This window comes from Pistacia vera, unplaced genomic scaffold (genome assembly GCF_008641045.1).
Source record: "Pistacia vera cultivar Batoury unplaced genomic scaffold, PisVer_v2 Contig417, whole genome shotgun sequence".
Classification (NCBI taxonomy): Eukaryota; Viridiplantae; Streptophyta; class Magnoliopsida; order Sapindales; family Anacardiaceae; genus Pistacia; species Pistacia vera.
Genome location: NW_022196243.1, coordinates 60,601 through 81,727, shown reverse-complemented (window position 1 = coordinate 81,727; position 21,127 = coordinate 60,601). Strand labels below are relative to the sequence as shown.

General features: G+C 33.7%; 2 protein-coding genes and 1 pseudogene across 3 annotated transcripts; all 3 read right to left on the bottom strand.

Annotated features, from left to right (window-relative positions):
* Window positions 1-625: 625 nt before the first annotated feature.
* Window positions 626-4,979, bottom strand: LOC116142713 (annotated as a pseudogene).
* Window positions 4,980-11,653: 6,674 nt separating this feature from the next.
* Window positions 11,654-14,846, bottom strand: LOC116142712 (sugar transporter ERD6-like 5). The gene is made up of 12 exons (XM_031428126.1): window positions 14,727-14,846; window positions 14,589-14,651; window positions 14,377-14,464; window positions 14,262-14,299; window positions 14,045-14,109; window positions 13,889-13,952; window positions 13,778-13,787; window positions 13,232-13,320; window positions 12,853-12,932; window positions 12,577-12,637; window positions 12,264-12,493; window positions 11,654-11,753 (listed from the first exon to the last, which is right to left on the bottom strand). The coding sequence occupies exons 1-12, from the start codon at window positions 14,844-14,846 to the stop codon at window positions 11,654-11,656; spliced, it is 1,008 nt and encodes a 335-aa protein (XP_031283986.1).
* A 3,552-nt stretch (window positions 14,847-18,398) lies between these two features.
* On the bottom strand, window positions 18,399-21,115 carry LOC116142710 (protein BONZAI 1-like). 2 transcript variants are annotated; one of them, XM_031428123.1, is made up of 7 exons: window positions 20,980-21,115; window positions 20,775-20,851; window positions 20,228-20,365; window positions 19,502-19,666; window positions 19,301-19,414; window positions 19,095-19,191; window positions 18,399-18,905 (listed from the first exon to the last, which is right to left on the bottom strand). In XM_031428123.1, exons 1-7 carry the CDS (start codon window positions 20,999-21,001, stop codon window positions 18,790-18,792), a joined length of 729 nt encoding a protein of 242 aa, XP_031283983.1. In that variant the 5' UTR covers window positions 21,002-21,115; the 3' UTR covers window positions 18,399-18,789. The 2 variants fall into 2 exon arrangements, with proteins under 2 accessions (XP_031283983.1, XP_031283984.1); XM_031428124.1 differs by lacking the exon at window positions 20,775-20,851 and having other exon boundaries at window positions 20,980-21,084.
* Window positions 21,116-21,127: the final 12 nt, after the last annotated feature.

Sequence of the window (21,127 nt, the reverse complement as noted above, 5' to 3'; positions counted from 1 at the left end):
TCAACCAATTAACCACTTAAGAGCATCACACCAAAGCCACAAACTTTAGTCCCTCTCACCTCAAAGCCATCGAACTTCCATTCAGGTTAAAACAATGTGAATGATTCCGTCAAATGTCCTCCCTCCAAACCCCCAAGCTGGAAAGCGTTTGTCAGAATCATAAAATTGTAACTCCCCAACTTCATTATAGCCTGTAAAATATTTGTCACAAAATTCAGTCGCTGCTTACTACCAAAGCCGGTCTCTTACATTTTTTATGCAAAGTTAAACAAATTTAAATTAAATATTTTCAGTTTGACTAGAATGTGAATAACTAGGTAGTTGGTTGGTAAATGCTCTTTAATTTTGAGTTTTAGATAGAATTCACTAAAAGAGCGTAGTGTATGATAGAGTAAAAGGAAACAGACAAAACATCAATCAGCTTAGATAGTGAGGTCAGTACCATTTTTAAGGGCAAATATTGTAACAGATGATTGTTTGGTAACTCGCAGAAATATCCATGATATTTAACTAAATGATACGTAACCTTGTATTCATGTTCTTATAAAACGAATTAATAATGTTCAGAGATCTTCACGAGCGATAGCTTAACCTTACCTGTTGGTAGGAATTTACGGCATAAGGATCAATTAGTGCAAAGAGTCTGATTTCGAGGATTTCCATTTGAAGCTGGATAATATGTATAAAGATAGAACATGAAATAAGAAAAAACAGATCAAATTAAAGGAAAAAAGGTCAAGTACAGAACAAGAAAAACTATTACATGATATATAGTCAGTATATAACATATTTTCTTATTAGAAGGGCAAATATTACTTACCTGTAAAGTCAACTGCAACCATAAAATTCAGCTCGAAGCCATCGAATATAATCCAGAAAACTATATGCTCTTTCTCAATAAACTTATCAACAAACAATTGACCTTTCAGAACCTATAAGGCAAAAGTGTGTAAACAAGAAAGTGAAATTTATTATAATTTAGATGAATAAACACCTTTTCACGACCACGATGAGCAGATGTTTAATGAGATTTGCACCCGTTCTTCGCTGATGAAGTTCTCCAAATCTCCAATTGATTTTGAATTACTGATGATATAAATTACGGTCTACATCATCAAAAAGGTAACAAAAAACTAGAAAAGTTAATGACCACAGAAATTCAATGTTACCCTATAGTATATGATTTCAACTGCTATTGAAATCAACAGTTCAATATTAACGGTTATCCTGCATCAATGAAAAATGTCATAGCTAGATTCTTCTTGCACCAAACATCCTCTAATTTTAATAGAAATGTGAGAAGTAACAGCTGCCTTGCTTCCAAATTGCTGCATGCTCAGAGTTAATGGCCTCCAAATGGGATTCAAGTTGTTGTTTACTTCTGTCTTGCAGATGGAATGGATCTCCATTTCAACAATTCTAGTTTCTTAGAATGGATTTAAAAGAAGAACAAATAAGAATTACGAAATAAAAGCGTAAAATTAGTGATAATAGTAGCTGCTTTAATACATACACTTTCGGAAAACAGGTCCACATTTTCTAAACGGGGAGCAGCGGAATGTATTGCACAACACTCTTAGAACGCAACTGTTTCCTCAGACGATGACAGAGGTGTCCCCAAGTTTCTTGGAACTCCTGGTCTATTTTCATACCAAGTTTTATGGTTAAGTCCGACTTGGTTTGGTAATTATCTGCCACAGAAAATAGGTAAAAATGGAGAACCTGTTAGTGAATACATGATGAGCAAGGCTTTGGACACATGTGAAACCACTAATGTCCAACTTTAGCATTTATCAAAACAAAACCAGCTCCTCTTCGAGCACCAACATGGTCATGAATGTAGTCATTCAAAAAAGTTTACCATAATGAAGGTTAAGAAAGAAAATATCTTTATCAGTTTATTCCTTTATTAAAATTAAAAAGAAGAATGTTAGCAATGGGCATTGAAATGGATCTATGCACATGTTTTAACCCATTCAATAAATCAACTATATATTTTGAATAAAAAAGAAAACAAAAAAATGATAACGAACTTACTTCAGACAAGGCACAACTGGGTTTCCAAGAAGTCCTGATCTTTACTTAAGCTATGCAAAACACAACTCAAGAAGTTTAAACTTCGATTGCTTCATTATGAGATAACAATGATTTAAAGTTATTTGGGACCATGCAGCAAAGGTCATATGAACACTTAGAATTCTATTGCTTTCCCTTGTCTCGTAACTTTCTCATTAATTCAGTTTGAAGTTCATTTCTTGATCTAATCCAACATATTCCTCTCAGTGTTTAAAAATCCATCCATCTAGATTGTTCATGTGATCTTCATTTGCATACAGTCATATGAAACACAAACTTCAAGGAAGGACTTTTACCATCTAAAATGATATGAAGACCATCAATCTATGGTTTGCCTAATTGTTTTGAGCAAACATTTCCTGATAACTACAACTAAAGAATCTTCTTCTCATTCAATCAAAATTATATGCATGCATACATGCTAGCTTTTTCTTGTTTTCGACATCCTCCTTCCTTCTTCATTCATTTAAATTTAGAGGGAATTTTGGGCTACGTTTTCAGTTGACTGTTGGGAGCCTTTGGACAGTTATGGTCATTTTTTATGTTGCCACTTTTGGCTGTCTCATGATTGCATAGTTTGTTTTCAAACTTGTCCTTTAGTGGATGTGTCCAACGTTTAATTACTATTTCCACTAAATCATTTGGGTCATTCTTTATACAACTTCTACAAGTCAAGTAAGAAATCATTCCATTGTAGTTATCTTTCAAAATAGAACTAGTAAATTAACATGGATCAACCTTCTATTCTGGAAAACAAATTGTCAGTTGCCCTTGCAACCTTAAATTTTCCTGCTCAGTAAAACATGGTCTAAATGAAAATATCTCAAACCTGGATCATGTAAAATAAATACAACGTTAAAGTAGAAATTCTGATATACCTTCACGGGTAGATTATGGTACTTGGTATCAACATCATACACATGAAAGCTGGAAAATGAAAAAAAAAAAAATAAAGAAAGACAGAAACATGAGAAAATGTCAAAGCAAAACATGACTTATGAGATGTGAAAGCTCTATTAAGATAATAATAATAATAAATAATAAGCTTAAGATTTTATGATAATCTTACACCAGTAGTTGGACAATCTCAAATTGGTAAGCGATTGAGATTTTTTCAATCCAAGAAGGATTCAGGTTGTTCATAATGACTTCTGTACGTCCTATTTCTTCTAGTGTCCCATTTCTTTTCTTCATATAAACAACTGTCATAGGATCGCTCTACGATAAAGAAAGGTCTATAAGTATGTCATAACCTTAAGAGCTCTTTAATGAAATAGAAAATACAAAGCTAGTATAATTATATATAGACAAACTTTCCTCAGAGGTAGAATTATATGTTAAGACTCCAGTAACATGAACGTGCCTTTATTAGGAATAAAGATAATGATAGTATGAACACACCTTTGATGTTATGTCTCGATCAAGTAATTTTGAAGCAGATAGAGATAACTACAAGAAATAATCAAGTTACATGAATCAATTAGAAACGGAAAATAGATATACATGAACTATCTCCAATTAAAACATAGATAGATCCCACCCTTGTTAGTTATATGATGTTGGTTGGTTAACTGACTGGAAATAATCTGTCACATAGAGAAGCCGTACACAAATTATATTTTCTAACTCTTCATAGCACATTTTGATTAGAAGGGTCCACTTATTTTGGTAGCATATGACTGTCTCTTGTGCCCAGGAGTAAAGGTTACAAACAGATGAACCCAGGTAGTCCCTCAGAAAAGGACCAAATCAATAAAAAAAACATAAAAAGCAATCGATGGTCCAGGATACACATGATTTATCCTGTAAATTATACCGTCTAAACTTCATATTTCTTGTGCTCTTGCTGCATTTCGATGTCAGGGCAGATTTAATATTTAGCTTAATGGCCTTTTCTTATCCTCACATGTTTGAAGACCATCTACAAATCTATGTTTCATCTTGGGAAGCATCCGCCAACTTCAAAACATGTAACAGAAAAGTCAACCTCCAGAACACATGCAAAGACTTGTACAGGAGTCGCATCAATTAAAAATTCCTCAAGAAATTAGTTTCATAAACTTAGTGATGAATGATGACCAGAGCCTCGTATATTCATAAGCCTGCTAGGTTTTAACTTTTTGATCATATTGCATTTCTCAGAACCAAGCAGTAAAATTGCTTCTGCACCATCTAATCAATACTGGGAATGGGATACTAATCCATCACTGCTCCGTTTAAATTCTAGGCTATAACCAAAGCACTTGCTCATCATAAATCATCAAACATCAAAATAAATTCAACATCAAACATCTGAACAGAACAAACTTCCCTTGTATGCAAAGGTTCCTCCGTTTTCTCACTAATTACTGTTACAGAACCCATGTAATAGAACACCAAACCAACCTCATCAAGATATCAAACATCAAAATAAATTCAACTCTCACATAGAAATTACTACAAAGTAAAATAATTCCAAAAATTTACAGACACTTTAAAGAATTTGGTTAAATAATTGATAAAAACTCCTTTGCTACCCTTCAAACTTAAAAAATAAAAAATAAAAATATTATCAATGTTCTAATTGTTTTAAATTAGTGTTTGAATATTACAAAATACTGGTTAGATAAGAACAATCACTGTAGCTAAATTCGTAAAAGAATGTACTGTTTCATTTAAAATTCCTGGGCATAAAATAAAACCAAGACAACGAAAAAAAAAAAGAGAATAACATTCCAAGATTCGTCCCTGTATAAAGATACCTCGATTTGTGAGAACAGAGCAGTGAGACCACGAGCTCTGAAGAAGAAGTCAATGGCGTCGTTGGTAGCACCAAAATTGTTGTGGGACATAGTGGGCTGGAGCTGGGCCCCACCCACAGCCTGTTTTCCTCCTTCAACATCACCTGACCAACAAAGTCCCATCCCTCTCTGATCCGAAGAAACCTCAATTTAACCTAGAAAATTAAAATTGGCGTTCCATCCATGAGACTGAAACTTCTTATATAGTTAAATCACACAGTTGCTTCGGGAAATTGCCAAGAAACATTCGTTTAGTATAAATTAAAGAATAACTATACCAAGATTCAAGATTGTAAGAAATAAATATAAACAAATTTAAGGATTATTGTAGATGTATTTGTTAATTTAATAAATTTTTATAGTGTATATATATTTTTTGACTCTTGAATTACCTTGTACTAAAGATATTTTTCGGAATTAACTTTAGAAAATATCATAACCAATTCAGCCAATATCTTTTGGATAAGATCGACCTGATTAATTAATTATTTTGTCTAATATAAAATTTGGAAGAAATTTATCTTCAATTTTATCATAATTTGTGAAATTAAAATAACAATTTGTTTTTGTTGTTATATTAAGACAAAATTCAGAACAAGACTAATTGTTTTTCTTAGTAAGCTTGTAAATTATAATGAAAGATCATGGAGGACTATTATTTTCCTAGTAATATTATATGACCTGGACTATTACAATGATCTAAATTTTGAGCAATTATATGAAACTTAAGCACAAATGATACTATAATTGAACATCTATAGGTAATTCAGATGGTTTATTAGAACGAATTTTGATTCTTTATCTGAGTATCTGCAATTTAAATGAGAGAAAGTGACGATGAATTGTTGCGTTAGTCTTTTCCTAGTATTAGACCTTGGAGTATTACTCGGTGGGTTGCTACGCTAATATCTTCCAAGTATTACCCAGTGAGTTGTTGCGTTAGTCTCTCCCGAATATTCCGAGTATTATCATATGGGTTGTTGTGGTAGCCTCTTTTGAGTATGATCCAATTTAAGTGGGAGACTGAACCGAACACTTTGTTTAAAAAAAAAAAAAAGATATTGTCATGGACCTTAGTTAATTAAAATTAACACAGTCGGAGTCAGTTTGTTGGTGAACAACCAAGAAAGATTAAGACAATGTGTGATTATTAATTTCTTGATTAAGCAATAAATTAAGTTTATTACCTAGAAAAAGAGGAAATAGAAATGAAATTTCAACTGCTTCCAAGTCCAACAACTTGTTATATAATCCAATCAACAATTATACATGAGGCTGATATGAATAATATATTTCTAAGTCTGCAATGAAGTTGCATAACTTTGACCCTGAATAGTCTGAGGCTGCGTATTACTGTAGTTGCACGTAATGCATGCATCTTGTTTTATCAGAACGTAGAAACATATATAATGAATGCAAATGGATGAAATTAATCTGGCGGCGCAGTAGATTTAGCATCTTGTATTTGAGATTTAATTAATCCATAGATAACACTAAACTAAGTAGATGAATAAATTGTGAGAGTGGGAATGTACGTAAACGAATAAATAATATGGAGTTTGAAAGGTGATGTATACTTATAAATTAAGTAGATGAGAGTTGCACCATTCAGAACGTTAATACATATATAATACACTTCTATTAGATTATATGATGTCTTAATTACAAATTTATTCTCTCTCTCTCTCTCTCTCTCTTTCTCTCCCTATATATATATATATATCCCAAAGATTTGTGGTGTGTTGTTGTATCATGCATAATTATCAAGATTTGAAACACTTGATACTCTCATCACGGTTCTACCATCCTAAGGATATATATCAATATATACAAATATGATTTATACAATATATAATAAAATACATTTTATTCATAAATAAACATTATTACAGAGTCAATTTTACAATAACTGATTCGCTCTATGACACCTACGCTAATAGATTGGTGTTGTACAAATCTCTCATGTCTTCTCATTGATTGAGAATTTAAGAAATATCCTTAAATTAAATAGGGCTTGGACAGGTGTGTAAACGAAATTCATTTACAGATAAAACTTGAGTCGGTTGAGTTGTTGACAGCTATACATTCTTTCTGTTCTGAGTGACATGGCAAACTTTGGATGGTGCAAAACTTTCTTGAATTCTGATTAGTGCTGACTAATCTCAGCTTATGTCAACCTTGATTTTTAGGCATAACAAAAATGAACCAAATAATTTAAGCAGTTCGATCGATGGAACTAACGTATGCATAATGACATCATCTCTAGTTCCGGATGATGTTTTAGATTAATGTGTGTAGAATTCCAGGCAGAAATGAATAATATATTTCTAAGTCCCTTCGTAGTCTGCAAGGAAGTTGCATAACTTTGACCGTGAATAGTCTGAGGCTGCGTCTTACTGTAGTTGCATGTAATGCATGCATCTTGTTTTATCAGAACGTTGAAACATATATAATGAATGCAAATGGATGAAATTAATCTGGCGGCGCTGTAGATTTAGCATCTTGTATATATATAAGCTAAAATATATGTTAATTAATTGAGATTTAATCAATCCATAGATAACACTAAACTATATACAGCTAATTTATATTATAATTAATCACAATATCTCAGAAATCATCACTCAAGAAGAAAAGTCTCCCTGACCCCCCATCTTTCCTCCTCTCATTTCTAGTAATTTCCAAGTTATGGATTGATTATTAATGAATGGATGATGACACATATTATATTACTCACATAATCCTTTACCATTTTGTTAAACTATGTACGTAGCTTTGATGTGCGTAATAAATTAGTAAATTAAAGTGAGAACGTGGTCTCCACACGCTAATAATTAATAATTAGAGAGCATTATCAACACTTTAAGCTAGAGACACAGAACTTTAATGGAAATTAATATATACAGATTGAAAATTGTATGGAAAGTTTATAACAAATAAAGTGATCTCTTTCCAATAATCTGAATTATTCATTAAGATATCGATGAAACAATATTATTAGACTAATTCTTTGTTAATATTATTCAGTATACTATATACTCTCGAATGTGAATCCTGAAATTGTGACAGTGGGAATGTATGTAAATGAAGAAACAATATGGAGTTTGAAAGGTGGCTGATAAACTTTAAGCAATTTCCTTCATCTTCTTGATATAGTCTCCTACACTTAGTTTCCTTTTTGTGTTGTCTGAAGAAGATTTTGAGGTGTAAGGATCTGGCTTTTGAGTCTGTGATGAACTCATTTTCCAACACAAACCAAATCTCAGTGGCACTTCAGCATTTTGACACATTCCTAAACATACCTTCTGAGATTGACGCTGAAAGCCAATTGACTAAAAATTTATCAGTTCTCTTCCACAATATGTAGGTTGGATTCAATTGCTCATTCATAGAAACACTACTTGCCCTAACTTCACAACTAGTTTGACCTAGGTCATGTTCAATTCCTGAATCAGAAATTAAGAGGGGTAAGGGACATAGAACTCTACTGAGAAGGTGATCTTCAAGCTCAAGAGAGCCTACTGTAAACAGAACTTGAGAGCTCCAAAATCGGTAGTTACTTTGAGTTAACTTTGGATTTATGACTTGTAAACTTGTTGTTAGAGCTACAGTAGGTCGATTGATTGATTGTTTCAACATCTCATTTGAGTTGTTGAGAACATCGGAGGATCTTGCAGAGTTCGCCATTGACACAAGTATGGCTCTAATACCATGAAAAGAAGTAATTGTGAACATAAGAAAAACAGAGAAACAGCAAGAAGAAACGAAAAATCTTTTACTGATTTAGTAAAGTGTAACTAACTGTAGAGAAGGAGTACGAAAACAGTATATATATTCAGTAGCTTTTATTAGGGGTGTTCGATTCCAAGTACTCTGCATTTTTTGAAGGAACCAGAACCGACGGTTCCTTGAAATTTGGAACTAGAACCAAAACCTATAACAACGGTTCCTGTTCTGGTTCCTGTTCTGGGTATCCTATAAAATAACAACCCCCAAAAGTTTTTAAAATTGCAAAAAAAAACCCTTAAAAACTTACAAATACCCCCTTGGCACTTGTTAGGAAAAATGAAATTACAAATTATAAATTCAAAATTACAAACTCCATTACTTTGTAAAGGTAGATTCTCAAAAGTCAAACTAACTTACTTTAAATGTTATGAAATATAAATATAAATGTATTCAAAATTACAAACTCCATTACTTTGTAAAGGTAGATTCTCAAAAGTCAAACTAACTTACTTTAAATGTTATGAAATATAAATATAATGTCTTCACATTACTTTTTCTATATAAGTTTTTATTAATCCCCTACTCTTTAATTTTATTTTATATGAGTCTCGGTTCTTGATTCTGGTTCTGGTTCCTACTGTAGGAACCAGAACCGTACAGTAACGGTTTCAAAAATTTAGAATCGAAACTTACCCGTTGACAGCCGGTTCTGGGTAGGAACTGGAGCCAAACCCCGGGTACCTGTCAATTCTGGTTCCAATCGGTTCTTTTGAACACCCCTAGCTTTTATCACTATAAACGTCAGTGTATTCATGTAGCTAACATTTCTACTTAAAACGGCAGCACCTCATTCTTCATTCTTCTTATTAAAACGGCAGCACTTGGACTTTGACTTTTCTACTCAATAGGGTTATCTGTTTTAAAGTCTTGTTCATTTGATCTGCAAAAGCAATTGTCACCAGACCTATAGTAGCTCCCCTAAACACATGTTGTTTACTATCAGTCTTAAACTCCATCTATGAATTTTTGGAACCTACCCAATTGGATCTAACTCAGCCAACCATTGTATTCCCAACACTAGATCACATCCACCCAAGGGTAATAATCTCATATCTGCTTGAAACTCACTTCCTTGCATGTTCCGTTTAAGTTGGTGGCACAAAGAATTGCTCAAAATTTTCGTTCCATAAGTCATAACTACCCAAAATGGACTAGTTTTGTATGTTAAAAAACTATTTCTTTTGGCTAACAATGGATCTAGAAAATTGTGTACTGCCCGAATCAATTAAAATTATAATATTATTTTTTTAATGTTACCTTAAATTCTCATTGTTTGATGTGCTACTGTTCTAATGAGAGCATGAACTTAGATTATAGGCTCTTCTTTTTAGTTCTCTTCAGTTTCATTCTCTTCTACAAATTCTTAAGGTTGATCAACTTTCAGTAATCAAATCTACTTCTTTTTACAAACATGACCAATTACGTACTTCTAATTACAATAATAACTCAGTTTTTTATTCCTTCATTCTTGTATCTCTGCTGTTGATATCTGCATAATAAAAGGAATGATTTCTTTTGTCATGGATTTAGTTGTGTAATGGTGCTTGATTGAATTTTTAAAGTAGCTTGAGACTTTTTAATAACTGCCTCCTTTATTTTTTCTTGTAAATTAATATGCCAACTTGATAGCTTGTGAAGGAGAAGTGGACCGAAACATATCAGCATGTTCTTATAGCATCCTTTAGTCCATTAACAAAGCAATTGACGAAGAATTTCTCATTTAAACCTCTAGTTCTCCCCATTAGTAGTCCAAATTACTCTTGGTACTGCCTCACTGTAGTAACTTGCTTGTGCTTAGCTAGTTGCCCCACATAATTATCAAATTCTCCAGGTCCAAATCGTAAAATCAAATCATTAGAGAAAGATTTCTTATTCAATTCTTTTGAACTAGTTTACTATCTTTGGAACCATTATAATGTTTTTCCCTCCAAATGAATTGACGCCAAATTCACCATCATTTATATTTGTATATTGACCCACTTGGATTTTCACCATCATACATAGGAAACTTCAGTTGATTTTCTCTGATGATTGTAATGTTTTTCCCTCCAAATGAATCTTGTATATATATAAACTAAAATATATGTTAATTAATTGAGATTTAATCAATCCATAGATAACACTAAACTATATACAGCTAATTTATATTATAATTAATCACAATATCTCAGAAATCATCACTCAACCAATAAAAGAATTGATTTAAAGATAAGAAGAAAAGTCTCCCTGACCCCCCATCTTTCCTCCTCTCAGTGTCTGGTAATTTCCAAGTTATGGATTGGTTATTAATGAATGGATGATGACACATATTATATTACTCACATCATCTAATTCTTTACCATTTTGTTAAACTACGTACGTAAGTTTGATGTGTGTAATAAATTAGTAAATTAAAGTGAGGACGTGGTCTCCGATTGCTAATAATTAATAATTAGAGAGCATTATCAACACTTTAAGCTAGAGACACAGAACTTTAATGGAAATTAATACATACAGATTGAAAATTGTATGGAAAGTTTATAACAAATAAAGTGATCTCTTTCCAATGATCTAAATTATTCATTAAGATATTGATGAAACAATATTTACATTATCAGACTAATTCTTTGTTAAACATTATTCAGTCTACTATATACTCTCGAACGTGAATCCTGAAATTGTGAGAGTGGGGATGTATGTAAATGAAGAAATAATATGGAGTTTGAATGTGATATGTACTTCTAAATTAAGTAGATGAGAGTTGCACCATTCAGAACATTAATATATAATACACTTCTATTAGATTATATGACGTCTTAATTACAAATTTACTCTCTCGTCGCACCTCTCCCTTCACTCCTCCTTCAGTACTTCTCGTCTTTATACTTATATAGATGATTATATCTACTATACTATAATTATCTATATTATATATATATAACACACACTCAAGGTCTCCCAAAGATCGTAGTGTGTTGTTGTATCCTGCTAACTTTTGGTAGTTCTCTCTTAGTGGGAACCATTCATCTTTATTCTTGTATTTCTTCTAATGTTCGATCCTTGGTTTCTGGCACCAGCTTTGCAATGATAGAACACCAAGACACATACGCTACATAATGAAGAATGTTCCTGAATAATGTAGAAACAAATAAATCAGCAACTTCAACTCAAAACCACTAGGATCTTTTTTATTCTAGTGACAATGATAGAAGAAGTGGGCAATGAGGGAGGCATCACCTGATTGGCTCCAATCACACATAGACGAAAGTGTAGAGACATCCAGGATCCAAGCCACTGACAAGGACAACAAGACTTCCCCTGGACCCTTAATGTTTATAGGAAAAATCTGAACAACAATCCATCATTTAGTACAACCATTAAAGTTTTGTTTGTCTCAAAAGCTGAGAAAATACTATGCATTACCTCTGACATTATAACCGGGTACTCCTCCTAGACCAAGTTGAAAAAGTCCCAAAAAACCCTGATTTGCAGAGTCAAACAACAATCCATAAATAAAGACATATCAACGAGGATTATATGAGATCCTGAATTACTAAACATAAATTTCATCTCTCATATTTATCCCCTTTATATACTATAAGTGAATAAGAAAACAAATGCATGAGCAAGCTTCATTACCAATACACCAATAAGGCAAACGAGGCGGTGAGCTCCCTCTCAGCTCCAAGGTCTCCACATGAAAGCAAAAAGTCATTACCAGAAACAACAGCCACAAGGAAAAGAGTAGCAGCTGGCAGGCAGAGGAGGTAAGTAAAGTGGTAATGTATAATATTTGCAATAAACCGAACCTTGAATAGATATCCGACCCCTGTAATGAAAACACCCAAGCAAGATCCCACTGTAGAAATCTGCAACATTTGTAATTCAGCTTTTTTGTTTACTGTTAATAATCAAATTGCAAAATTAAATTAAGATTCTTGTTCATTCTAACCAGTAATAGCGTCTCCTTCCAGCCCTGTCTATCAAGAAAAGTCCCAAAACAGTTGCATAACCTGCAGAGAAACACTATAGCTGAGTTTTAAATCAATCAACAACCCACTAGCTAGAATTACCATATGAGGCTGTAATTAACCTGAACAATAGATGCTATAGTGCCCATCCTGCTCGGAAAGCCTATTGTGAAATAAAAAATTCGGTGTAGTCTTTCTACATTCCATATACTTCTTTAAATCTATCTTAGGGAATAAAAATGATTCACATAGTTTACCAGCATCCTAAAAATGGTGCTGCATAGAACACAAACCAAAATAACCCCCAAATCGTTGGAATACAATCGCCAACTCCAACCTGAAACAGTTTTGAAACATTAATAAAGCAAATAGAATAAGGGATTACCAACTGCTGCAAGATTTGGATGAATGAAGTAAGGTTTACTAACAACGGTGATAAAGATATTTCCGTTGGAACATGTTGAAAAATCCACTTCCTGACATCTGATTAGATATTCTTATGTTCCTGCCAATTCAGAAAAAAAATCCTGTCTCATTTCTGTATCTAAGCTGAGAACGTTAATTTCAAAAAGTTTAAGAAATGTATCTGTGACTTGAAGCTCAGAAAAAGTACTCATGAAACATCTGAAATTTTACTTGGATTTCAGCGGCTTCTAGTGCAACATCAGCATCCGTCCCCCAAGCGCTGTAGAGAACTTCAACATCATTCATTTTACCTACTTTGCCTGCAGACATTGCACTCATTCTTCAGCATATTGTGAAGTACTATAACTAATGGCGCCTAAATTAGTCAATTTGATCTTAACACGTCTTAACTGAAGACACATCTACTTTTTTGAAATAATCCAAACTTTTATAAATTAACAAATATTTCCACTCCATTTGCAGGCGATGTGAAATGCTGCAGTATTACTGAAATTGGTAGCATTTCTTTTCATTTTATATGATTATATCCAAATCAGTTTGGGTAAGACTCACCGCCATCTGGGGGACTCTGGAATGAAGTATAGGCAAGGAAGTTGTGTTAGTCCTGGACAATTCTCGCAAGTAACACATACAAACTAATTTTATTTTTGTAACAATTAGGCATCATTGTATTAGAATCAATCACAGAGCTGTAGAAGTGACCTATAAAGCCAAGTTTGCCAGTTGACAAGAACCGCGAGAAAAAGATTGCCTAACCTATAAACATCTGCAAAATAATCATGCAAACACCTAATCAACCTTGACCATCAACAAATAACAAAGAGGGAACCATTATCAAAATTTTCTAAAATGGGGACATTTATGTACCGGATTTAGCGCAGTAAAAGCACCCCTAACATGCTTAGGAGAAATTTCTGCAACATATGGGAACCTGGATGACAATTATTGCAGTATGACCATTATTAATTAATTTATCACGAAATTGTCAGTTTGAATGGTATAGAAGCTTAGAATAATAATTACGCAATAAGAAGTAAGTCCAATTCCACATCCCAAATAAATCTTCCCAAGTCTAGCCATGTTGCATCCTGTCAACAACATTGAAAAATTTGTATTGTCAATCAAAGCTATCGTGTTAAGGAAAGCTCAAGAACTACCATGCATAAGCCATCAAAATGCACTTCAGTAAAGAACTTTGGTGGAAAAGGAAAGATAAGAAACCTTAGCGTATCATTGAAACCCAACCAGATATGCAATCAATTCTGAAATTCCCATTGCCTGTGTACAACATCATTCATATTAATCACTGATAATGGAAAAGAAAATCTATAAACACTAAGGATCTAGAAACTTACCCATCTTCGCCAATGAAGTCTGCAATTCCCCACTTATAACTGCTCCTAACATTGCTCCAATTGTCAATATTGAGCTGAAAACTGCATACTGAAAAATGTACAAGCATAGTTAATCAGTAACTGTGAAATATTTTACAAAAACTTGTGCTTAAACAAACTTCATTAACCTTAACATCACAGTAACAGTTCAATTAGTGAGTACTGAAACTCACCTGTGCCGTAGTCAGGCCAAGGTCATCAACTATTCCAGACTCAGCCGGCGATGAATATCCCACCTGCAAATCAAATAATTCATCTTCAATATGAAATAATCGCGTTTTCAGATTAATATTATACATAATTAAACTTACCGCATGTCCATAAACATATGAGCCGCAAACGGCAACCAAGCTGCTGAAAACAAGCTTAAAAGTGACAGGCCCTGATGGCTCATGTGGCAGACCACTAGACGCTTCTCCACTTTCCGTCATTATTTTCTTCAAGTCGAATACAAGAAAGAGAGACGGAGCGAGGTTTTGGTGGAATGGGGTTTTGTTACTTAAAAAAAGGAAGTGATGTCGTCACTGCATACTCTTTCTCTCTTCTCTACTCCTAGAAGCCTGCTTCCTTGTTTTGTACCTTTTCGTACACGATTATTCCTCCACTCTTCCCATTTTTATCTTTTCTTAGCAATTAAGAATACAAATTGCGATTCCTATTTTAGAAAATATGAAATGTGCGAACATATTTTAGACAGTTGTGCATGCTGTTGCTGATATGTGGACATGCTGGGAGTCCTTTCTGTTAGCTGCTCCATATGTAAATTTGTACAGGCTGTTTTTTTTATTTGTCGCAAGGCCTGCCCTTTTTGTGCTGCTGGTCTGCTGTTTTAGGCCTTTGCGAGTTTTAGCTCGCTGGTATTCAGGATTGTAAATGCTTGTCTTCTTGTGCTGGTTTTTTTTGATTGGTTCCTGGGAATGTCCAGGGCTCATAAACTCATGTAGAGACTCTCTTTTTGGGGTGTCATTCTTTCATTCTTCATACTATTTCCATTTACCCAAATAATAATAATAATAATAATAATAATGTGCGTACATATTTAAGCATATTGTAATTCCTGTGAGCTTTTGGAAAGCAACTGAAAGTTGGGAGAAAATTCAAGAAAGAATTGTAATTCTATTTGTTGATTCTTGACCACCGAATACAACATACTTCAGTGTATATATATACAGTTAAGTAGTTAAGAGAAGAAGAAGCTAGCTGAAGTTAGCTACTTCAGTTAGCTTCTTCGAAGTACACAGATCAAAATGGCAGCCTATGCAGCAGCAAAGTCAAACTTCACCAGCACAACTCATCAATGTAGCTACTACATATGAACAGTACAATCCTCTGACTTTGGAATTTTATAAAGCAGGTGTTTGGGGCCGGGCCGCGTGAAAATTGAGTGGTTTGTTATCTCTCCATCGCACGTAACTCAAAAACTGTCCAGGCAGCTCTTCCAAAAGTGCTTGAACAACAGCAATTTGTCCTCCTGTACAAAACACAATCAAGTTGTTAACTAAAGCATTATACATTATACCTTGAGAAGAATTTTTATTTCAAGCTCACAAATTAAACTGAGAGTCTTATATCATGGAAACAATCTAATGAAGTAACCAAACAACGTTTGTAACAAGTTCGGCACTTGAAAAACATGTAAAATGTAATAATGGACTAATTTTAAGATGAGAGAGGTGCAATATGCACTCACTTTGAACTTCTCGCATAGGAACAAATTGTACAATGTCTCTCATAGCTACCCGACCTGTAGAACTTTCTAATCGGTTGCCGTTATCAGCATCAAGAATCTGAAAATAAGTAATTGCTTAGACAATGTATAGTAAACTAAATCTTCCATGGGGTAGGTTGAGTTAGAAGAACAACGGTGTAAGACGAAGTCGTAACTATATTTACCATTGTAATGAGCCACACAAAACGAAAACTGATAAGTTAGATTTTAGTTAATTTTTACAACAAAATGAATTCACCACCACCCCTCTTCAAGACTTACTTTATCAACAAAACCCCACAAAAACCAAACCTGAATTGAGATTGAAAGAAATACTTAATCAAGGAGAGATGGATGATTGAGAGAGAGAGGTGGCGACAGTGGGTGAGGGAGGGAGAGAGGGGCTAACAATTGTAGGAAATGGAGGAAGTAGCAGCAGATGTGGGTGAGGGATGGAAAGAGGACCGATGATTGTGGGAGATGGAAGAGGGAGCGGCAGCTGTTTCCGTGAAGGACAGGGAGAGGGGCGGCAATGGCAGTGGAAGACAAAAAGGTGAAAAACTGAAAAAGGAGGGCTACGATTTTAAAACTTGTAGGGTTTTAGGTTGTTTAAATTTTGAAGTTTTTAGTTTTTTTTTTTAATTAATTATTTACTTATTTTTAAATTGTTATGATCATTTTACCCCTATTTTGTCTAAATTAACAAAAAATGTCCAAACGGTAAAGGNCCTTGTCTGCAAACATGTAGGCAAAAATATAGCTGATAAAAACAAATTTCATCATCTTTACAGTCAATCAAATTATTCAATAATGTAGCAATGAAAATATTTTCCTAATATCTTTACCAGATTTACTACGCTATCTGTGCAGTGGTAATTTTAACATGTTTAGTGAAAAACTACCCACAAACTCTTTTAACAGCAGAAATTTGCATCCTGTCCGAAGCACAATGAATTTGTTGATTAAAGCATTATACATTATACAATGAGAAGACAATACTGTTGAAGTATCACAAATTGGAACTGTGAGTCTTGAATCTAAATATCTAATGGAGGAACAAAACAAAATCCACAAGAAGAATGCATGGGAATTCGAAGCAGATACGAATTAATATTTCTAATTCTCTTCGTACGATGCAATGACATTTCACTACTGACTCTTAAATAGTCTGTCTTGGAAGTGTAGCTTCATACATATAAATTGCCTTCTATTTTTACCAATTTAAAATATTGTACAGCATCGATTTGACATTTCATGGCTACTGTCATTGTTTAAAAAATCGGACCATTCCTTAACCCGTCAAAGGACCAGTTCTCGAATGATCGGTATACAATAGACACATCTCTGAATAATTTTTCAGTCCTTATAAGTTTAAAAACATGTAAATATACTCCTAAAATTAACACGTCCCTGTATGCATGAAATAACTTATAATTTTTATTATTAATTATTTTTTTCTCTCTCCCCCATCACTTTCACCTTTCTCCTTTTTTCTCTTCCCCTATCAATTTCTTCTTCTTCTTTTTTTTTTTTTTTTTAAGCTCCCATCACTTTCTTCTTTCTTCTATCCCCTTTCCCCTCTTTCTCCTTAACTTTTTTTTCTCCTCTTTCTTCTTCCTTCCTCTTTCTCAGTTTCTTTTCGTCTCCTCTTCTCCTTCTTCTAATCTTCTTCCTTCCTCTATTCTTCTTCGTCTCCTCTTCTCTTTCTTCTTCCTTCCCCTCCCCTTACTTCTTCTTCTTTACATGGTAGATTTTAGAGTAAGTAAAAAAGGATAGAAGATAAAAATAAAAGATACAATCTGGTCTTTTGAGATGAAAATGATATTGAAATAAAATGAAGAATGACTGCTGACACAATGAAATAGAGAATGAAATAGTGCTGTAAATCTGATTTAAGAATTAGGAATCAGATTACCCCAAAATAGTGAACTGTTTTAAAATCTAGACCGATCAGACCAACGGTTTTGTACTGTTCCTCCGATCTATTACCGATCTAAAGCAGGTTTTATGACTTTTCTAGTTTTCATGTTAACTCGAACCGTAATTAAGGCCAAGTCCCGATCGAATCGGCCAGTCCAGTCCGGATTTTAAAGCAGAGGCTACTACTTGGTTAGATTAATTTATCAAATGCAAACGATGAAATCAATCAATTAAATCATGACTTGTTCGGCTAGCACCAAAGAAACAACAGAAATTTGATCTAATTGCCCTCACAATTTCGTATAATTCCATGCATGTATAAACAGCTTAACCATGCACATACATTAAACCTAACTAAAAAACATATAATTCATATCATATACAAACAATCAAATATTTACACCTGCTCAAATCATGAAATGTAGCTATAGAAATTCCGAGACCCTTTGATGGTAAAAGAACAAGAGGAGGATCTAACATGATCTCTTGAGTTTGAGTCCTCATAGCTACTAATTGGGGTAACCATTAGAACTCTTACCCGACCGATAGTTCTAGAGCCTCCAGAGATTAATTAAAGTACACGCAAGCTGATCCGGACACCCCCAATATATATATATATATATATATATATATAAACAAAAAACAAAACCTAGTTTCCTAATATCTATACCATCAATTCCTACTACTTCTGAACAGTTATTATAATACTAACATATTTACTCTAATTTTGAAATTTTGGTGGTTTTTCAAGGAGTTTCGGCCACGTGAAGATTGAATGGTTTGATATCTCTACATCGCATGTAGCTCAAAAACTGTCCGGGCAACTCTTCCAAAAGTGCTTGAACAACAGAAATTTGTCCTCCTGTCAAAACACAATCAAGTTGTTACTTAAAGCATTATACATTATACAATGAGAATATGATTTTGGACCAAAAAGCTTTCGCTACAATATTCACGTTTGAAAAGCGTTTAATAAGTTCTTTTGTTAATGGAATATTAGTGTTAATATTGAAATCATCGCAGCAAGACAGGTGAATATATTTGCACTCACTTTGAACTTCTCGCATTGGAACAAATTGTACGATGTCTCGCGTAGCTACCCGACCTGTAGAGCTTTCTAACCGATGACCCTTATCAGCATCAAGAATCTAAAAATTTGTAATGATTTAGACCATCTAAAAGTAAGGTAATAGAAGGTGCAATATGCTAATAAAGGAAAATTTCAGAAAGATTGAATTTAGAAAAACAATGGTATACCTCCATTTGTGTAAAATCTGCACGTCCCACTCCAACGATAAGAATTGAAAGGGGAAGATCAGATGCTCTCACCAAAGCATCTTTGGTTTCTTGAAGATCTGTCACAACTCCATCCTAGAAAAGGTTCCATATTGATTAATCACAAAGATGGAATTCTGAATGAAGAAAAAGGTAACTGTGAGAAGTTATAATTCTATTTACCGTTATAATGAGCAAGACAAAATACTTGCTTCTGTCACCTGAGGTGGACTGACCAGCAATTTGTGCAGCCACGTTTATCACCTGACCGAATAAAGTGGGTCCTGCCAGAGAAACATTGTGGAGAGCATTCCCGTAAGCAGCCATGATGCCTTCAACTCCTTCAACCTGTTAGATAAGAAAATCAACTGTTATTGAAATGGAGAAAGAAAAATTCAGGTGTAAGTCACTTTGGACAGATCCACTCATGAGGTTTTCAAGGAATATAAGCCCATATGGAAGGGGGTGCAATAATAAGAGAATCCTGTAAAATAAGCAACACTAACTGGAACATGGATCCTCTTCATATTATTCTCAATAAAATGATAATAATGTTCACTATACCTTAACCGTAGTAACAAAATTAAAGAATAGATAAAGCTGCTACGTAAAACCGAAGTAGATGTTGTTTATCTGAATTGATGAGCACTTACTTTTCTCACTTCTGAGTAGATAAGCAAATCAAAGATGGAGACACAGAATGAACAAACAAATGCCCAAGGACCAGGTAAAGAAGTGACATCAGAAAAGTAATTTCTTTTTTCTCATTATTGACATTGACTTGTTTGAAAATTAAATAATAAGCAAAATTTTCTGTCTGGTAGAGAAAAACATGAAGGTTTGCTAACCAAATCAACAACTTGAAAGAGATATCATAGCAAAAAGCTAAAAACTCTAGCAACCTCTTACCTCAAAGTCACTGGCACTTCCATTCAGGTTAAAACAATGTGATATAGTACCATCAACTGTTCTCCCTCCAAATCCCCAAGCAGGAAAGCGTCTGTCAGAATCATAAAATTGTATGACCTCCCCTACTTCCATTATAGCCTGCAAAAGATTTTGTTAAAAACCAATTAGCCAATTCACTAGCCAATGATGTCTTCTTTCAAATTTTTATACAAACTAAAAAATTTTGAAAAATGGCTTGCATTCAATTTCAGCTAAATTTTGAATACTAGCTTAGTATAGTTGACAAGCCTGCTGTGGTTTTACAAGGGGTTTGTCGGGAACAAATTCCACTCAAATAAAGGCTGTGGAAGAGTGGGGATAATATGAATAAAAGGTGGAAGAAAAAAAAAAATCAACTTGGACAGTTGAAGTTGAAAAAGAATTTGAAGTCAGAGACATTTTTAAGGGGCAGCTTTTATACCAATGATTATTTGGTAACTTACAAGCATACTTAAGGGTGTTTTACTAAGTGATACTGTAATCTCCTGAGTTCACACCATAATCTTACCTGCTGGTAAGAATTCAATCGGCCTGAAGGGTCAATGTAGTGCAAAGAGTCTGGATTTCGAGGATTTCCATTTGAAGCTAGATGATTATGTATTAAAAGCATAAACCGGTAAAAAAGAAAAAAAGTTCAAAACCAAATAAATTATATAACATACGGTCAATAGAATATAATATATGTTCTTACTAGAATGTCAAGGTTTATTTACCTGTAAAGTCAACTGCAACCATAAACTTTAGCTCAAAGCCACTAGAAATATAATCCAGAAAACTATATTGTTCTTTCTCAATAAACTTATCAATAAACAACTGACTTTTGAGAACCTACAAGGCAAAAGTGATGTCAAACAAAAATAT